This window comes from Sardina pilchardus, chromosome 7 (assembly GCF_963854185.1).
Source record: "Sardina pilchardus chromosome 7, fSarPil1.1, whole genome shotgun sequence".
NCBI classification, from domain to species: domain Eukaryota; kingdom Metazoa; phylum Chordata; class Actinopteri; order Clupeiformes; family Clupeidae; genus Sardina; species Sardina pilchardus.
The window spans coordinates 10,063,357-10,083,973 of record NC_085000.1 but is presented as its reverse complement, the minus strand read 5'-3'; the positions used below and the strand labels follow the sequence as shown (position 1 = coordinate 10,083,973).

General features: G+C 46.9%; 1 protein-coding gene across 1 annotated transcript; it reads left to right on the top strand.

Annotated features, from left to right (window-relative positions):
- Window positions 1–162: 162 nt before the first annotated feature.
- On the top strand, window positions 163–6,283 carry rnf114 (ring finger protein 114). Its single transcript, XM_062540697.1, has 6 exons — window positions 163–330; window positions 1,329–1,479; window positions 1,817–1,923; window positions 2,274–2,388; window positions 3,670–3,777; window positions 4,128–6,283. Exons 1-6 carry the CDS (start codon window positions 194–196, stop codon window positions 4,191–4,193), a joined length of 684 nt encoding a protein of 227 aa, XP_062396681.1. The 5' UTR covers window positions 163–193; the 3' UTR covers window positions 4,194–6,283.
- The last annotated feature ends 14,334 nt before the right edge of the window (window positions 6,284–20,617 follow it).

The window sequence follows — 20,617 nt, the reverse complement described above, 5'->3', positions numbered from 1 at the left end:
GAAAGTTCTCGTAGACTTGATAAGAACTATATAGGTTACTCTATCGAAACAATATTGTCTATTTAGCCTACTTTTCCTATTTTAAGACTGTTATATTTTTCTTCGCTCCTCCTCTTGTTAGATTCCATTGTGACGTTGAACTCTCGGGGATTGGACTGGAGTTCAGAGCGGAAGACAACACAGAGAAGAAGAAATGGCGATGCTAGGGAGCCTTGGTGCGGCGCAGAAAAAAACAAATGCACTCGCTGGAGACAGAGATTTAACGGAATTCGTATGCCCTGTTTGTCTTGAAATCTTCGACAGTCCTGTTATTACACAGTGTGGTCATACGTGAGTATTAACGACATCTCCAAGCGCGTCAAAGCTTAGTTCTGTCGATGCGAGATAGCAGACGGACTCCAAATTTTGTCGAGTTTTTCTTTGTGCGTTCACTCACTGGCAGTGGATACAAATAACTGAATGCACTGTGGTTGATTTAATGACGTAAATGATAGTGATTTCATGTAGTCATAGTTTGGAACATGCAAATTAGTGAGTTTTCAAGGAGATGTTACGGCTTTTACTTTCAGTTTTGTTTACATCGTGGCACGGCAGTGTTAAAGGCTTCTGGGAAATGTTGTTCTATATCACCTTACTGGTGCCAATGCTTAGCGCTGGAAGGCTGTCAAGTACCACAAGTCCCATAGTCCTTTCCAGACCTAGTGTCAGGAAGTGTTGCGACGTTCTCATATTCAGCCCTTGGAATAGGATATCACATACCACAACAATCGAGGACATAGCGTGCTTGGAAATGGTGTATTGAATTTGCAGCCTGTCAATCATTGCTTCATCTAGACCGGGCATGGTCTCGATTTAACCCAATGCGTTATTTTGACATTGTAGATGTTTCTTTGTCAAACCTGGCACACACCTACCAGTCCCAGTAGCTTAGCTTAGTAGCTCTTCTGTTCATTTACATGTATTCATTTAACTGACTCTCTTGTACAAAGTCACATAGAACTACAACAATCAAAACAGTGCGAATAGAAGACAATGGTGTAATAATAAGTTAGCCTATGTCAACCCAGATGAACCTGTCATTTGTTAACAGGTTCGTCTGGGTTCACCAAGGCTAATAAGTGCTACCTTGCATCAGGAATGGAATGACAGTTAGTCAGTTTAAGTCCAGGAATGTAGCCTAGATAAGGAGAACTATAGTCTTATATTGTAATTAGTATGCTAGCAGTATTATTCCATTACCGTGTATTTGTCTTTTAGTTTGCCTCTCTTGTATGATATTTGGACATACAGTATGCTCAAAAGTTTCTTCTGTCCTCTGTCACGCTCAGGTTTTGCCAGGGCTGTCTGCAGGAATGTCTCCGACCTCAGAAGCCCGTCTGTGCCGTGTGCCGATCAGGGCTGGAGAATTGGACCCGAGCCAATGATCTAGACGCAGCTATCCACACGTCGGTTGGTGCATGCAAGGGCTGTGGCACAGAGGTGTGTATCAGTTCATTTGTTTCAGTATTAACCGAGAGGTTGTGACAGTTGTGTTGCATCTGACTATTGAGCAGTCTCATAGGCACACATTGCCCATTTGATATGCCAAAGCATATAACCTCTTTTCACTAGTTTTTGTTGATAGGAATTACAAAAAAATAATGATAACAAATGGTTTTATTCACCCAGGCCTAAAAGAAAATATGTTGTTGGACATGTTGTTAAGCCTAGTTTACCCTATAGTAAGTCTTCACATTGTGTGTGTGTGTGTGTGTGTGTGTGTGTGTGTGTGTGTGTGTGTGTGTGTGTGTGTGTGTGTGTGTGTGTGTGTGTTCAGGTACCACTGTTCCAGATGCGGAGTCACACATCCACTTGCTCCAAATACCAGGAGTACATTGAGGAAGGAGTGAGGAGTTCTGCCCAAACCCAGCCTACTGTAATAAGGTAAGGCACATCTGGGCTGTGTCCTCTTTCCAGTGTAGTACTGGCCTCAGTGTGGTTAGATTACAGCAAGGATGTAGTCTGGCTATCACCATACTAAGCTCAATCTTTTAAGATTGAACATTAGTCTGGGGAGTCTGCGCTTTATTTCTACTGCACAAGAGGTGTGATCAATAGGCATAGTTCAAATGACTTTGTACACTTCGATAGTCCTTCAACCAATCAGACCAACGATCCAGGTGTGCCTGGTGGATAAGCCAGTTTGTGATTGGACCCAGCAATTGTGGACAGATCACTCAGCCTAGCAAAGATGATTAACAGGAAGCAATAATGTGTGCGTGTGCGTGTTACAGCCCCGTGCCGAACCGGTATACTTTTGCCTGTCCCTACTGCAACTCTCCGAACCTGGACCAGGATGGCCTTGTGGAACACTGCACAGCACATCATGCCAGAGACCCACGCCAAGTGGTGAGGATCTGTCCATCTTTTGTCTCTTTGTGCAGTCTTCTGGAGGATAGAAAAGGAGAGTGATTTGAACACAGTTGTTTACAAGCTTTGTCATGCTGTGGGGTGTCATAGCAGAGTGTAGAAAATCAGCTTGCAAAATGACACCCAATCCTGCCATGTGAAAGATCTTTACGCAGGGATCACACTGACCAATGAGAGTGGTTGGTATTGTGTTGTTTCCTACGGTTTGCCAGTGGAATGGTAGCACTTCTAGAGTTGTGCAAGTGGCGCTAAGTGTTCCACTTGATGAATGGCGGTAACATTCTTGACAGGGGTGGGGACATGTCATTCTATTGTACAGGAATGAGTAGTGTCACAGTGTAACAAAATACAGCTTTGTTTGAAATTATTTCATTATTATGGTCTGGGAATTGCATTATGCTCTGAAGTAGGGCTGTCACTATTTCAGTTTTAGCCAAAAATCAATCAAAATGACACCCTGATCTCGCACTTTGAATTCAAAAGTAGATTCGACGATACAGCCACACCAGAGCCATAGAGAGAGAAAGTTGCGACACTCTTTGATGTTGCCGCCACACGATCAAAAGTTTTAAAAAAACTGTGCTGAATGGCTGAATCGCAGGAGGGTGGGATGTACTTCTGGATGCTGGAAGGTGTAATCAATTAACTCATTGACTACTGACCAAGAGATTGGCTGTAAATAGTTCCAAAAGTCCCATAACGAGGAAATAGCCTGGAAAAAGCGCTGCCATTTTTTCCTATGGAGGTCTATGGGAGTGTCGCCACTCTGTTTTATCTACCGCTCTGAGCCACACCCTATGTCATGTTGTGACCTTAAAATTAAAAATGAAACTGAATCAAGGATTTGGGGAATAATGACACCCCTACTCTTATTTATTTATTATTACCCTGCCACTTCTTTATTTTTGATGTGATCCTTGTCTAAAGGATGTGCTTCAGCACCTTGTCACTCTTTCTTTCTTTCTTTCTTTCTCTCTTTTTTCTTTCTATCTCTTCATCTCTTGCTCTCGCTGTGTTGTTCCTGTTTGGTATTTGTATCTCTGTACCTGTCTGGGTGGTGTTGAAGCTACTGACACTGTTGACAAGTGTCACAGACGTCTCATCTCTGCCCCATAATAAGCGTGACTCATTCTCTAGCATATTTTGCTCTCTCTTATTTCGTCTGCGTTCCTCTATTTTTGCTTATTTCCTCTTTTCCGCTCTCTCTCTCTCTCTCTCTCTCTCTCTCTCTCTCTCTCTCTCTCTCTCTCTCTCGTGCAGGTGTGTCCCATCTGTGCCTCTATGCCCTGGGGAGACCCTAACTACAGAAGTGCAGACTTCCTGCAGCATCTGAGGATCCGGCACACGTTCTCCTATGACACCTTTGTGGTGAGTTCCCTTTCATCACCTTGCCTCGCTCTTGTTCTTGTGACAATGACGTGCGCCTCTTTTATTAGATGCTGATTTTCTGCATTTGGTTACTGATCTAACACTGAGCAATGTCCACAATGTCCTTGACTATGTGGCATGATTGTATGCCTGGAATTATACCTCTCAATTTTCCTTCACTTTCTGATTAAACCTTACTTTCTCTGTCTCTCTCTCTCTCTCTCTCTCTCTCTCTCTCTCTCTCTCTCTCTCTCTCTCTCTCTCTCTGTCTTTGTCTCTCATTTTTCCCTATCTCTTTACCATTCTCTCTCTCTTCCTCTCCCTCCATCTCCATCTGTTGTTCCCTGCAGGATTACTCTACAGATGAAAGTGCAATGATCCAGGAAGCTCTACAGCGCTCCTTGATGGACCATTGAGGCGCTCCAGAGTCTGTGAAGGGCGAAGGGAATGGAAGAGCAGGAGAGATTGCTGTGGTACCTCATGTCAGACATAACCAAGCGTGTGCCTATCCCATCCATGACTATCCAAAACATTTCGCCTTCAACTCGGCCCATTCGACAGAAAACATTGTCCCGACACTTTACCCAAAACACCCTCGCTGAGCACGACACACAAATTGATTTTTGTAAATCAATCAAAAAAAAAAAAAACATTTGGTCTATGTTAGAGCTTTGAATGAAAGACAAATCATAGTTTAAAAGCTTCTCGTAGTAATATCTAAATAAACTAAACAGTGGGTTCTGTTAAATCACAAAATGTTTATTCTGCCATATGTATCGCGGTGATGTCTGAGCTTCCAAAGTGATGTGTTTGTTGAAATATCCTAAAGACTTGATCTAAGTGCAAAGCTAATATAAAGATAGTGATAGGAGGATAAGTAAATGATGCAAAGCTAAATTTATATACGCACTACCGTAATCTCTGATGTTGTACTTGTGTGTGCTCACTAGATGGCAGTCTCTAGCCAGCGATTGCTGCTGATGGCATATTGAACTCTGTATTAAATGTAGATCCCATAAGCAGAACCAGTGAAGACACTGCTTAAAAATCTGGTAGCACTCTCTCTCTCTCTTTCTCTATTTATCTTTCTGTTTTTCTTTCTCTCTTTCTCTTTCTCTTTCTCTATTTCTCTTTCTCTGTTTTTCTTTCTCTCTTTCTTTCTCTTTCTCTCTCTTTCTCTTTCTCTCTCTCTCTCTCTCTCTCTGTGTGTGTGTGTGTGTGTGTGTGTGTGTTTGTGAGGGTGAGGGTGAGGGTTGTGGAAAGCATCTGTCCTGGGCAAGTGGAAATCTGCTTGTCTTCCTTGCTGTTCTTTGGCAGGCATAGCTTTACGATTACTCTTCTGTATGTGTGGATGGATGTCTTTTTCCTGTGTGTGTGTGTGTGTGTGTGTGTGTGTGTGTGTGTGTGTGTGTGTGTGTGTGTGTGTGTGTGTGTGTGTGTGTGTGTGTGTGTGTGTGTGTGTGTGTGTGTGTGTGTGTGTGTGTGTGTGTGTGTGTGTGTGTGTGTGTGTGTGTGTGTGTGTGTGTGTGTGTGTGTGTGTGTGTTTTCATGAGAAGGTAATCTAGCCTACCCACCTTGTTTGACTTGTCTGGTGCACTTTCTTGAAGTACATGTGTAAGAGCAACGCATTGGAATGTTAATTGTTGAAGTAGAACTCTTTTTTTGTTGTTTTCTTTAAAGATAATAATAATAACAATAACAGGACCGTCATGCTCTTCTGCAAAAGTGTGCTTCATTCAAACCATGAGCATTGCTGCAATGGCATCCTTTGGTCTGAGGGTGGCAGTGTTGCTCCAGTAGTTCCCAATCCTTCATCCAGCAAACAATATTTACCTGTGCTGCATACACTACTCATATACTCATGGTCACTGCTTTCCCCTCATTGCTTTCTTCCTCTAATGTTTCTCTTTTCTCATTCAGCTGGTTATGAGTCTATGGCGGTGCCCAAACAATCCATGTGTAATGGGACTGGCATTATTTTGTGTGCCATGTCAGGGTTTGCCACCCAGTTCCACATTGCTAGACTAGAAGTCATTCCATCAGTTTGCTTGACTCCATTGCATTTGATTTTTGTAACATTACAAATTGAGCTAGACAAATGGATTGCTGGTGTAACCAATGCATTTATTACATTTTGAGAGAAGCTGTGTGGATTATACTATGGAGGATCTGGTTGTGATGTTTTCTGTTTGATTTTTTTTGTTTGTTTGTTTTTTTGTTTTTTTGTTTGGTCATTTTTAGTTTTAAGAGTATAATAACTTAACTCTTTCTATATATCTCTCGTCGACGGCTTTACTAAATCACTGCCCTTTGTTAACGACATATAGAGTATTCTGGCTAAGCCACAAATGTGTCCGCACTTCAGACAATCTTGACTGAGTGATCAACAGAAAATGTTACTCCCGTATGCGTTTCTGACACGCTCATATCTGTACTCCGATCAGGTCGGTGCCTGTAGTGTACCGCATCAGATCATTTTCAATTAAAAATCCTTTTTATGTCTAAACACACTCGCAGTCTGTTTTCTTCCACATCCAACCCCGGGCAATAACATAACCTAGCGGTTGAATTAACAACACCTCACTTTGGAATTGAAATGTATAGTGTGAATTACATATGTTTGCATACAGTATATTATTTCTTTCTCTCTTCTCTCTCTCTCTCTCTTCTCTCTTTGTCACTTGCCTCCATCTCCCATCCATAGGATTTCGCTCTTTCTTCTCCTCCACCTGCTGGTGCTGCTGCTTCCTGTCAGCTCTCGTGTCTGAAGGTGCTAAATCCAGATAAATTAAAGCTTTTTAATTATTTAAACACTGGACCCTGGAATCACTACCAGTGATTTATTTGTGTGTGTGTGAGAGAGAGAGAGGCACGCCAGGGCAGAAACAACACAGAGTGTGTATGCGTTGATGGATGACTGAGGTGGAGGTGTGTGTGTGTGTGTGTGTGTGTGTGTGTGTGTGTGTGTGTGTGTGTGTGTGTGTGTGTGTGTGTGTGTGTGTGTGTGTGTGTGTGTGTGTGTGTGTGTGTGTGTGCCATACAGTGAAGAGTGTTCACTCATTCACACCACAAATACTTCAGTCAGTTGGGGGAACTCTGGTAAAGTGGCCCCTCTTTGCTTGACCTTTCACAGCTCACAGCTCACGTGTGTGTGTGTGTGTGTGTGTGTGTGTGTGTGTGTGTGTGACACCGAGATCTTAGTTTAGGTTTGTAATGCATGTGTATGTGTTTTTTTTTTTTTTAATATCCGCTGCTGTCCTTTGTACCACCTCAATGGAATGGTCCACAGATGTGATAGTATATTTTCTTCTTCGTGTTTGTTTCTCTCTCGCGTGGTTATCATAAATCTCCTTTGCGAGACAGCTTAATATGTCTGCAGGGAAGGCTAGCCCGAGGTCACTGAGGCATTCTGGGGTTTGGATGCCGTCACACATGGCCTGCAGTCCACAGGGCTGTCAAGACGAGGCCCTCTGACGAGCTGCCATGGCACTGCCACACAGGCCTCCAGTCAGTCACAGCGCAGCACAGCGCAGCGCAGGCAGTAATTTAGCCGTCACTGGACCCCAGCGAGAAGACACGAGCTTGATCCCAGAGGATGTAATGGCAGGACTTTTTTGGGGGAAAAAAATGTTTTTCAAAGAAAATCCCTGGCTCTGTGTGCGTGTGTGTGCACATCTGCGTGAGTGTGTGTGTGTGAGAGAGTGTGTGTGAGAGAGAGAGAGACAGAGAGAGAGAGAAGGAAAGAGAGTTGGGTAGGATGAAAGAACAGTGCAACAAGCGAGCGGGTTGTTGAATGCAATGTGTGTTTGTCTGTGAGGAGACACCCTGCAGCAGGTTTCAGGCACTGGTGTTATTTACCCTGTCCACTGGGAGATGAGAAACTTTTGTTCTCCTATTTTTGTTGTCGTTCTCATGTCTGTAATTAGTTAAGCAAAATGTAGCAGGTCTCTTGGCTTGTAGAATCTCTTCAAACTTCTTTTTTTTTCGCCTTTCTTGTTTCCTGAATGTTTTTTTCTCGCTTCTGGCAGATGGAGAAGTTGGTCTAACAAGATACTTCAATGCTTCTAGGCAGGAAGGAAGTGGTCCCGTAGAACATGGGAGCCCTCTCCCTCTTTTCTCTCTCTCTTTTTTCCTCTCTCTCCTGCTCTCTCTCTCTCCCTCCCCCTCCCCCTCCCTTTTTCTCTTTGTTTGGTGGTGAATCATGAAAGGGTGGAGTTGAGGAGAGAGTGAGATAAAGGGGGAGAGAGAGAGGCAGAGAGAAAAAAGCAAAATCGGAAGGAGGAAAAGTGAACATATTGAATAAAAATTTCATAAAGTTCAGCGTGTCGTTTCTTTGATGAGAGAAATTAGAAAGTGTGTTAAGTCTTGAGGCTGTGTAGAGGCAGCAATTACCGTTACATGCCTCCCCACCGCCCCAACCCCCCTGCACACACACACACACACACACAGACACCCCCGGGAAGCTTACACCGGGGGAAGAATGAGAGGGTAACAGGCCGACGATTTGTTCAGAAGTGTGTCGCACAGAAATGTGCTTCCATTTATCCTCCACGTCTCATCTTCCCTTTGTACCAGGCCGTATCTCGCGTTCACTTCTGTGGTGGAGCTCTACCTGTTGGGGCACAAGACACAATCAGAATCAGCTTTATTGGCCAGGTCTGCGTTAACACACAAGGAATTTGACTCCGGTTAATCTTTTGAAGAAGCTTGTTCTCCCCTCCTCATTACTACTACTTAGCCCTCACACATTGACATTTGCTCTACATTGTCAGGAAAGTCTGCACCTGTGTCGTGATGTTGACAGGTTCCTCCGTGCATAATAGATCCAGTGTCGTTCTCAGTATTTCAGGCTTTTCGAGGATTGTGCTGTAGCTTTTCTGGCTCAAGTGTAGGATATTCCAGCCACATCAAACATTAATTTTACATCTGTAGTTACTCTGCCTCAGTCACATGTGTCTTCTCTCCATATCTGTTAATGATTCATAGTGGGTGCAGACTTGTCCACAGACAGAAACAAAATCCCATGTTCACAATGTTAAGCTGCTACCATAATGCTGGTGTGCTGGTAGCAGTTTAACATTAAGAACATGGGATTTTTATTATTATTAAATACAGCTTTTCGGTTGAAAACAAACTAATCATCACATGTTCAGAATTTATCAAATGAATGAGTATCGTCGCAATCTAAGGCATGTAAAGACAATGTAAGGCACGATTATGAGACGTGTGTCCAATCCCAGACTGGACAGTGACTGTATAGCGGTGATCATGAGTGTCCGTCTGAGAGGCTTGTCCAGATGAGGCAGCGCAGCGCGGCGCTCCCAGCTAATGGTGCTGGCATGTGGCACCCCGGTGCCTGTGGTCTGGGAGGTGTGTGTGATGGGGCCTGTATCCTGTGAGACTTTTCCAGTCGCTCACACATCAGATCGGAGCAGCTCTTCCTCTTGCCCTCACACACACACACACACACACACACTTGGGCCTGCTGGAGAGGATGTTTATCGGCATGGCTTTTATCCACGAATCCATGTGGGCTACACACACGCGCACACACACACACACACACACACACACACACACACACACACACATTACAGCACGCTCAAGGCTGTGTGGGGCATGTTTACTGTTTGTACCTCAGTGCCTGGAAAGTCAGGTCTCCTCTCCTCTTTCAGGTTTTGCTGAGCCAGGTAGCCCTATTTTTGTCGGGTGGGTTAGTGTGTGTGTGTGTGGGGGGGGGTGTTGCAGGGAGTGCTCACCGCAAAAAAAGGAAAGAAAACACAGAAAAAAAAAATTCCTCAAAGTCAGGAGAAACAGGAAGCTTGCACCGGGAATCCTAGCGCCCGGCCCCTCGCCGCACGGCAGGTTAACGCCTTCAAATGTTTGAACAGAAAGATGGCCGCCGGGCATCCCCGACTTCAAGCCTGGCTGTGCGGCTTCCCTCTCCTTCCGCTCCTGAGCTCTCCTCTCTCCTCTCCTCCTCTCCTCCTCTCCTCTCCTCTCCTCTCCCCTTACCGAGCCCCTGAAAGGGATACGGGCGCAACTTTGATTTAATAATGCCTCAAACCAACCTGGCACTGAATCAGCTACTCTCATCGTGCCAAGCTCTTCCTCTTTTTTTTTTCTTCATCCTCTTTCACGCACCTACTCGGCTCGTTAACCCCCCCTCCCTCCCCTCACACACACACACACACACACACACACACACACAGCCTCACTCTTCCTTCTGATTAATCGTATGCACAATCTAGGTGATGGAGAGGAGAGAGGCTCTAGCCTGCCTAACCAACACAGTGCCTCATCGTAGTCACAGTTCATGGAACCCAAACTGTCCTAAGTAGAAAGCTTAATCCTATAGAATTTAAACAGCCTCCTCATAGCTGAATCCCTATCCTCAGAAAAACTTGCAGAGTCTCAGGCAACATTTGCTAAGCAGACAAAAGACGAGAGGAAAGGGTTGCCAGATCAGCCCTAAGGCTAACGGGGTTCGAGGGTTAGAGTTACTAGCTTGTCCGGCTGAGTCAAAGATCTCGTGTTTATCGCTTGGCCCTGCGGTACTATCCAATCCTGTCGGCGGAGGCGTTTTGTTCAGTGTTAAGTGGGGACATGGCACAGGGGGGTGTCGCCAGAGGTGGTGGTGGGGATGGCACTCTGCGCAGCGGAAGGATGGCGTTGTCGGATAGCCACAGCGGTCTGGAGTTGTCATGTTCATGTCTTCAGGGAGACAAGTGCCAGAGACCCAGTGGTTTTTGTGGCATTGGCGGGGCTGGAGGGTGGTGGGGGGTGGGATGGTGTGATGGAGTTGTTGGCTAAGGGGGATCTCATTGCCAGGAAAAGGAAATAGTGGGGGATGTTTTGAAGGGTGTCTGTGTGTGTGTGTGTGTGTGTGTGTGTGTGTGTGTGTGTGTGTGTGTGTGTATGTGTCTGTCTGTGAGTCAATGAGTGTGTGTGTGTGTATGTGTATGTGTCTGTCTGTGAGTCAATGAGTGTGTGTGTGTATGTGTGTGTGTGTCTGTTTGTGCAGATGGGGGTTGGGGGATGTCGGAAGAGTCGGACAGTAAGATGAGCTTGTGTTGCCCTCGGTAACCCCCAATGAGGTTTCTGGTGTCTGGAGGAAATATCTTCCATCGTCAGAGATGGCTGGCAGTTCGCCTCGCCCCGCTGTGCCCCATCTAACAACCAATGTCTCCATTTCGCTGAAGTGAACGCACAAGGGTTGGCTATTAATGCTCCAAACAAAATTGTCCTGATGTAATGCGGTTTCTAACAAAAAAAGAATAAATACAGAAACTAAAGTGACAGTTGAGCAACTACTGATGAACCGAGCTGTAGAAGCTGTAGAGCAGTCTCGATTCTCGTCATCCTCCTCCTGATTTCTTCTCCTTTTCCCCCCAAAACCTAAAAAACCTCACTGTCATGTCATTTCAACTTCAAATGAAGTTGGCTTCTTTTCACTGGCCGTCCGCTTGTGCAAGTCACTTTGGAAAGAAACGGCAACCAAACAAATACATAAATAGATATCTGACAATGACAAATGTGTTAGGATCTCATGCTGTTATGTAAGCATGAAAAATAGTCATTTATGTTACTTTTTTTCAATTTCTATTTAAAGCGATCCCATGGAAATGGTGGACTTGGGTTGACAGTTCCTAAAAGTTATGTGGTGCTTTAAAACCTTGGAAAGTGTTCAGTATCACTGGTGCTGCAGATTCTCTCCTCCTCGAAGTAAAAATGAATATGAAACACATCGGCACGAGGCTAGGAGGAATTGCTAATCACGACTTCATTAGCAAACTTATTTATTTATCTGGGATACGCTCAACCCCTCACCTCTTTACTAATATTTGAAAGTTTAGCCCTCTGAGGTGTACGAATGTGCTCAGCGTATATGTGTGTATGTGTTTGCATGTGTGTTTGTGTGTATGTCAGCGTGTTTGTGTGTACGGGCCTGTGTGTGTGTGTGTGTGTGTGTGTGTTGGCAGGGATGTCCCGGGAGTGAGGTAGTTGCGTGTGTGCGTACTTGCCCACGAAACACTGGGGGGTGTAATGGTGGTGGTGGTGGTGGTGGTGGTGGGGTGGAGAGGGGGAGGGGTGCTGTCGCAGTGGAATACCAGGCTAAGTGTGGGGAGGGAGAAGCTAAATTTCGTTCACAGCTCCCAACCCCTCCAGAGTAGGCACGGAGGGGAGCGTTTGAACAGGAGTCGGAGCAGCTAGGCCCCGGGCTGTTATTCCCCCATTAATTTTTCCATTTGAAATCAAGGCACTCTGGGAGACAGAGAGGAAAGGGTGCTGGGGAGTGAGCGATCGGGGAGGTAGAGTGTGTGTGGCGGGGGGGTCTGGGGTTTGGGTTGCGTGGGGGGGTGGGTGTAGGGGCTGTCTTGCAAAGGGGGACTGCAGATGCTTTAATGTCCAACAGGGGAGGCAATTTCATTTCCAAAGCATCTGTTAATAATGCCTAAGCCTGCCCCCATACACACACACGCGCAGACACGCGCGCACACACACACACACACACACACACACACACACACACACTCCCCGTCCCATACCCTCGGGGGCAATTCTACCTTCATCAGATCTCTGTTCGGAGCTAGACGCTCCCTCACCACCTACGGGTACCCTCCAGACACTCCTTACACACATACACGCACACACACACTGTGCGCTTCTGGAAGTGTTCCCCTTAATTAGGAACAATCAGAGTTCCAGAACATCTCTTTTAAGAAAATATTTGTCCGTGCCTCTCCCGCATCCTCTGTGCGGCGGTGACTGTCTTAACAGGTGCACACACAGAGAGACACGGCGGCCTGAGAACACAGCAGGCAGTGGGGCCACGTGGCCTATAGGCTGACTTTAGTGCCTCTGAAGGTTTATCTGTGCAGTAACATTAGTTTTCCCCTCTCTCTCTCTCTCTCTCTCTCTCTCTGGTCGGAGTCATGCTGTTGAGGTGGCAGCATCTGTATGTCTTGCTTCGACGTGTTTCATTTTGTCTGACTTGTTTGACAGACGATGAGCGGTTCTAAGGCAAGACTCTGGAGAGCGCAAAGGGCTGCCTCTGGTGTAGTCTCAGCTGTTCTCTCCTCTCTTCACCTCCTCTCTCCTCACCTCACCTCTCCTCTCCTCTCCTCTCCTCTCTTATCCTCTCTTATCCTCTCCTCTCCTCTCTCTCTCTTCTGCTGCTGGTCCAAGCTCAGCTCAGCTCAGCTCAGCGCCCGAGGCAGGAAGTTGCTTACAAAGCGTCAGGAACACAAACCGCAATAAGTAACCGGACCCTTCACATCTCTATTTCTCTGTCTCTCACCGCCCCACCCCCAACACACACACACACACACACACACACAAACACAGACATACACACATGCTCATCCTTCTCCTTCTCTTCTTTTAACATCCCCCTTTCCCCACTCGAGCTCCGATCACCGGTTTCCTCTCGCTTTCTTCGTTCTTTGTGGAAAAAGCGCCACAGTTAGCTGATCTGTCAATCAGGCCGTGTCGGCCTGTCTGCGAGCGGCCATACACCTCCACAGGCTCACGGCTCAATTATTAACAGGCAGGTACTGAGGCAAAATGCTGACGGGACGCAAGCCCACCACCCACACCACTGGCACCCCAGCACCACCACCACCACCACCCACCCACCCTCCCTCCTGCCGCCCCTCTGGATGTGACAGCTCATTTGAAAGACAATGGTCGTTTCCCTCCACCCCAAACCCCCCCCTCAGCCTCCCCCACTTAACTTGTCAAGGCAGTCAAAGCACCTTCGCCGCTCGCTCTAAGACGAAAAACACCCTGCCATGACGTCAATTACCGGGCCATTACCGCAGATGGGATATCAGCGATGCCGCCACTGTGCCGTGCCGTGCCGGGGAGCAGAGTATAATGACATCGCTCTTCGTCCTGCTCCCCCTGTCTTCCTCTGAGATAGCGGAGTAATGCTGCGCTAAACTCCTCTTACCTGTTTCTCCTTAGAGTCTCCTAGAAACACGCTGCCCAATGTTTCTCTCCCATTCTTTTTTATCTCTTTATTTTTGTATAATTTAATCAGAGGCATATTACCTATTATTGCTCTCATAAATATGATAAAGATCATAGAATAGATTATAGCATATCATATTAATATTACACACAGATTTACTAGCCCAATGGAAATGACATTGAAGACTGGTGGTGAAATGTAGTCATTAGAACCATGGGCTCACTACAGTACCTTATTAGTTAAGTCAAATCCCATTTAGACGAATGCTGCCGTGGGAATTGCACTTGGTTATGTACTATTCCCATACAGTAATTCAGATTCATAAATATGCCAGCCAGCGCACTGAGTGAAGCCATTGGCACTGTGTATTTAGCAGTCGGAATTTGATCATTTGAATATTCCAAAGGCCCGCTCTCCAGCCCCAGTGGACTGGCTGGCTCCATATGTGTTCTAAGAGAGAGAAGAGGGAGATGAAAAAGGGAGAGAAAGAAAGAAACAGATCGGGATGGTGAAAGAGGAGTGAGAGTCCCAAATAGACATGTAAGATCAGCAAATTCCCCTGGAGGCTCTGCTGATAAATAGTCAGGCGAGGCCCAATAATTAACCAGCTCCACTGTCTCTCTCTTTCTCTCCCTCTCTCTGTCGCTCCCTCGCTCCACACCTCCTCTTTAGACTCCCTGCATTTCCTCAGGTTTTGAGTCGGCGCGGCGGCTGTAGTGACGTTTCCTTTTTTTTTCTTGACTCTTTTCTGTTTCTCCCTTTCCCCCCATCCTCTTTTGAGAAGAGACGACGCAGGCAGATCTGTCAATCTTCCCCGCCTGCCCAGCGACATACACTTCCACCATCGCCCCCCACGCATCCTCTCACCAGGCTCAATAATTAACCAGCAGGTACTGAATCATAGATCTTATGAGTGTGTGTGTGTGTGTGTGTGTGTGTGTGTGTGCGTGTGTGCGTGTGTGCGTGTGTGCGTGTGTGCGTGCATGCGTGCGTGCGTGCGTGCGTGCGTGCGTGCGTGCGTGCGTGCGTGCGTGCGTGCGTGCGTGTGTGGGTGTGTGTGGGTGTTTTGTGTGTGTGTGTGTGTGTGTGTGTTGTCTGGGGGACTGAGTGAGTGAGAGTGTATTGCTGTGTGTATGTGTGTGGTTGTTACAGGGCTTTAGAGGGTGGTTAGGAGGATAGGTGGGCAGGTTGGTAGTCTGTGCTGTGAGCTTGTGTGTGTGAGCACACTTGAGATGGGGATATGATAATGCTGTTGTTCGAGGGATCATCCACCAGGCTAGAGGGCCTAATGTGTCAGGCTCACATCAGAGGCTTCTTAGCAGACACGGAGGATCACACACACACACACACACACACACACACACACACACTCTCTCTCTCTCTCCATCCCTCTATCTCTCCTTCTCACTATCCCTCTCTCTGTCTCTCCCCCCTCTCTCTCTCTATCTGAGTGCCACTCTTTGATTATGTCTGTCTCCTCCTGTCATCACAGACAGGCTCTTTCACCTTGTCAGTGATCCCCAGCTAAACATTAACAACACCCCTGCCTGCCAGGCAAGTACAGGGGGGGGCATCAGAACAGAACAAAATGAGGTGGGGGGGGGGGGGGGGGTAGTTGGAGGGAGGAGGGGTAGTGGGCACCAAAAGAAGCAATGCGCCTGACAGAATGGGTATATGTATTTGTATCATCAGCAGATTCCTGCCTTCCTTTGACATTTTATGGCCCTGTGTTTTTGTCTTCTCCCAGTGTTGTCGTCTTTCTCTCCGCCTTTTGTGTTCTGTTCCCTCTGTTCCCGGCCGCGCTCCCCTCCATGCCTCCCTCCTGTCCTCCTGCACGTCCGGCCATGCATTTCTGGCCCTCTGCCCGCCTCGCTTGCTTCTCAGGACGAGTCCAACGCGGACGACAAGGATCCCCAAACTTTAGATTTAGATTCCCCCCCCCCAGAGCTGAAAGCATTGTCCCAGAGGACACACGAGAGAGAGAGAGAGAGAGAGAGAGAGAGAAAAAGAGAGAGAAAAAGAGAGAGAAAGGGATGAGGAAAAGTTCTGGTGGTGCCAGTGCTGTCGGTCATAGGGAATCAGAGGAAAAGTCAGTCCAGTCATTGAGGACACATCTGACTGCAGTTTCTTTTAAGCAACTGGCCGCTGCTCTCAGTACCATTTGAACGTGTTCACAAGTACTTTGCAGATTCGCAATGTCTCAGAATAAAAAATACAAGCATGCATACATACATGCATAGATGTACACAATCCATAGGTGCCAAGTTTGAAAAAGTTGTTAATTGCTTATTTGCCTTGAAATAGTCTAGAGGACACTGTGTTGGTGGAGCCATTGCACAGAATCTACTTTCCAGATACAGCACCACAGTCCTGTGGAAATAGTGTATTAGTGGATCCTTAGGGGTTCTTTCTCCTGCTTTGTCCCTCCAGGTTCTATGATACTTGATGAGTCTTCTTCAAAACTCAAAAGTTCCTCAACTCTGAAAAAAGAAAAAAAGTAGCCTACGAGCCATTTTCACAGTTTTCCGAGTGGTTTGAAATTCAGGAGTGCATGCTTGGGTGAGCAAATTAGAGATGAATTGAATTGGATGCAAGACGATGAGTTTAATTGTTTAATGATGCTTGACCTCTGTTCTGTTCTCAATTCTCTGTGATCTGACTTCTGTTGTTGAATTTTTTCCCACTTGAATAATTTTCTGTGATGCTCCTTCCCTCTACTTTAGTCATTAGAACAGTGATGCCATGTGTGTTCAGATGGTCTTTTGTAGTGCCTATGAGCTCACTGCATCCATAGACACATCAGTGGAAAGCTCCTCTGTACCCAGTAATTGAGTTTATGAATAACACAGTGATGTTTATTGTCCATGATGGCATTGGGCAGATACCCGCAGTGAAATGTGTCAGAGCGTCTTGTTCTCTGGACGGCTAGGCTGTCGTTATGTGGGTGAGACGGATGCAGTTTACAGGAGTAGCCTGTTCATTAAGTCCAATTAAATGAGCCCTCTAATAAGCAGTTGTTTTGTCCTCCCCCCAGAAGCCCACTCCTCTCCACAAGTCATTCCTCCCACTCTTAATTTGCCACAGCCTCCTCCACTTGTTTAACGTTCTACCTTCTATTCTTCGTACCTGCATCCTCCTTTTTCTCACTCTTTCTCTCTCTCTCTCTCTCTCTCTCTCTCTCTCTCTCTCTCTGTATCTTTTTGCAATGATCTATCTTCCTTTATCTCTTATTCTTTCTATCCCTTTCTCTCTTTATCTCTCTCTCCTTTCTCTATCTGTCTTCCCTATCAGGGCTTTGTGTTGTCACTCATATACATCCTCTCTCTCTCTCTCTCTCTCTCTCTCTCTCTCTCTCTCTCTCTCTCTTTCCCTCTCCTGTGCTCTTTTGAATTATTAACTCCCAGCTCAGGGGAGTGAATGCTTTGTGCTGAGTGGACAGGCGACAGATCCGGCCCTGCAGTGCACGCGTTTAGGAAGTCCGGCCATTCTGGGGGATTACATGGCCTGTCCCCCATCAACCACCCCCCCAACCCCCACTCCATCCATCCATCCATTTATCTGTCCATCCTTCTCTCCCTCTCTCCCTCTCTCCACCTACACACATCACATACATACTGTACAACAGTATGCTCTCTCTTTCTCTCTCTCTCTCTCTCCCTCTCCCTCTCTCTCTTTCCCTCTCTTCCACTTCCTCTCACTGATGGACCACATTGAGTAAGTGAGTGAGTGAGTGAGTGAGTGAGTGAGTGAGTGAGTGAGTGAGTGAGTGAATGAGTGAATGAGCGAGAGAGAGAGTGCTGTGCTTTACTGTGCTTAAACGCAGGCCCATGTTTAGTCACACATGATTTAAAAACACACACATTAAAATGTCCATCAATTTCAGCCACTTGCAAGCAGTGGTTTCTTTTTCCTTAGTGTGTGTGTGTGTGTGTGTGTGTGTGTGTGTGTGTGTGTGTGTGTGTGTGTGTGTGTGTGTGTGTGTGTGTGTGTGTGTGTGTGTGTGTGTGTGTGTGTGTGTGTGTGTGTGTGTGTGTGTGTGTGTGTGTGTGTGGAGAGTTTGAGTGACTGAGTGAGTCGATGTGTGCAGTGTGCCTTTTAAAGATAACATTTAAATAATGGCCCATCACATGTTGCATGAGGGGAAAAAGGAAAGGCCCTGATTTATTCTTGATTATGCACTTGGATGACATCCAGCTCCTTTCCTGCTGCTGCTGTTTGGAAGCCTGGACGGCTTTTCCTGTTTAATATTCGGTCGGCTGTGTGAGGAATTGTTGTTCCTTGCTTTGTCCAGAGGGGGCAGTCAAGTGGCATGTAGGCTCTCATGAGGGCATCTCCATGTCCAGGTCTCTCGCTATGTGATATGTGACGGAATGTGACAGGAGAGTATCTCTAGGAGTAGGAAATCCTGAACCCTGATATAAATGCTGGAGCTTTGGAATACATTGACGTTGGTCTTTTGTCCTTTGTCTAGCAGTACATAACTGCTACATTTATAATGTATTTCAAGGAAGTGCGATGGTAAGATTTTTCTTTCCTTGACTTGCTTTTGCCAAAAATAGTCACGTACTACCAACAGTGCGCTGCTGACTATAGGACACTGTTACTTCTGCGGTCTGATGAAGAAATTATGAAGACAATGGTGGTGCTCATCCTGACCATCATCATACAATATGTATGTTATTTATTGGCTATAATCATCGTTGCTTTATCTGTGTCATCTTGTGTGGTTCTTTTAAAATACATCCTCCAAAATAGCTGCTTAGGAATAGGAAATAGATGATGCTATATTAGAGACCCAGGTGCTGTTATCGCTGACACTGCTCTAGTGGTAGTAGTGGAGGAATGGCTAGTGTGGCCTGTGAGACCGGGCCCTCCCGGGTCTGGACTGAGTGGTGCCTGCGTGGGCCCTTCCTCCTGCTGGCCAGCCGTCCCCTCACAGTCCCCTGTGTGTCTCCCCTGTCCCAGCAACCCCCGCCACCACCAGCCCACCCCCTCCTCTCATCCCATCCCATCCCATCCCATGCAGGCCAGGCCTGATCAATGGTTAACCCAGCCGCTCTCTGATCAATGGCTCTGCTGACTCTGATACATCAGGAGGGGAGCTGCAGCTGCCATGTAGAGGAAGCCTTGGCTCTGTGCGCCGAGTGACGGAGCACATCCCGCTCTGTCATGCACGCCACCCTCCTCTCCTCTCCTCCATCTACTCCCCCCATCCCCACCCACACCACCCTCCTCTCCTCTCCTCCATCTACTCCCCCCATCCCCACCCACACCACCCTCCTCTCCTCTCCTCCATCTACTCCCCCCATCCCCACACACACCACCCTCCTCTCCTCTCCTCCATCTACTCCCCCCATCCCCACACACACCACCCTCCTCTCCTCTCCTCCATCTACTCCCCCCATCCCCACCCACACCACCCTCCTCTCCTCTCCTCCATCTAACACCCCCATCCCCACCCACACCACCATCACTCCAAATAAAAAAAAAACCTGCATCACCAACCCCTCCACCTATATGTGTGTGTGTGTGTGTGTGTGTGTGTGTGTGTGTGTGTGTGTGTGTGTGTGTGTGTGTGTGTGTGTGTGTGCGCCCTACCCTGCCGCTGAGGTCTGACTGATGGGGTGGCCCTCTTTCTGCAGTCGGCCCCGGCCTACGGCTGTGTGGGCGTTGGAATGGGCATTTGGCCCATAGAAACAGAGAGAGAGAGAGAGAGAGAGAGAGAGAGAGAGAGAGAACAGAATGGCTCTCAATATGCTGTAAAGGGAACTTTCTCATGACCTGTGCGTTCTGTGTCCTAAGAGGATGGTGTTTGTTCCTATTTATTTGTCTATCATGACGTGAGTTCATCGCCTTCCCTCCCCAAAGCCCATCCTGCCTCAAAACTCCAAAATAGTGACAGGCAGAATCCTCAAGAGTGGGATTTTAAAAAATAAAAACATCTTTTAACATCGTCAAAAAGAAAAAGAGTTTGACATGTCAGTGAGTGTAAACAAAAACAGGCCCTTTGAGGAGACATGATGCAAGATAACCTCATCCCCTTGCTACACATCTCCTCTTAGCATGTGTTGCCAAACGCGGCGTGGCTTTTTAGCCTCCTGTAGCGCAGACTGCTGACCCTCTCCCGTGTAAACAAGTGTTCGGGTTAATCGCTACATCCATTGACTTTGACCTCGTGGGGGAAGCTAATCAACCAAATCATCCCGCTAACCTCTGGTCCCACGTCTCGGCCCTCTCTCCCTCTCTCTCTCTCTCCCTCCCTCTCTCTCTCTCCCTCTCTCTCTCTCTCTCTCCCTCTCTCTCCCTCTCTCTCTCTCTCTCTCTCCCTCTCTCTCTCCCACTGGCCACCAGGCCAACGGGCGCAGGGCTGCTGACAGTCTTGTGACAGGTGGCCAGTGTTGCCACTGCGGAGGTGCTGGAGTTTTCCATGCGCTCATTATTACTGAGATGGATGAGCAATCTGGGGATTAGTGGAACAGCATGTCCTGCTATTGTACAACCCAGTGTGGCCTATTGCATCACCAGGAGCGCTCTCTTCCTAGGTAGCGTCCATCCTTCGGTCAGGCAGCATGTTGATATTGGGCAGAAATACACAGTGCAGTGGAGGTCAAGATGTGGCAGAGAGTGTCCATCATGGCCTAAAGGGTTTGAGGGGTATTTGTGTAAATAGAGATGTGCAGTTATATATGTAAGGATATATGTAAGTACATACATTATGTGCTCATATATTCCAGTTTAGTTCCTTTAATCACACCTGCTCACACTGAAATACTTTACCTGGTCGGTCACAGTCTCAGATTTCACCATTAAATCTGACTGATGAAATATGAATTATGTCTCTTATCTCCATGCCAATGATTAGAA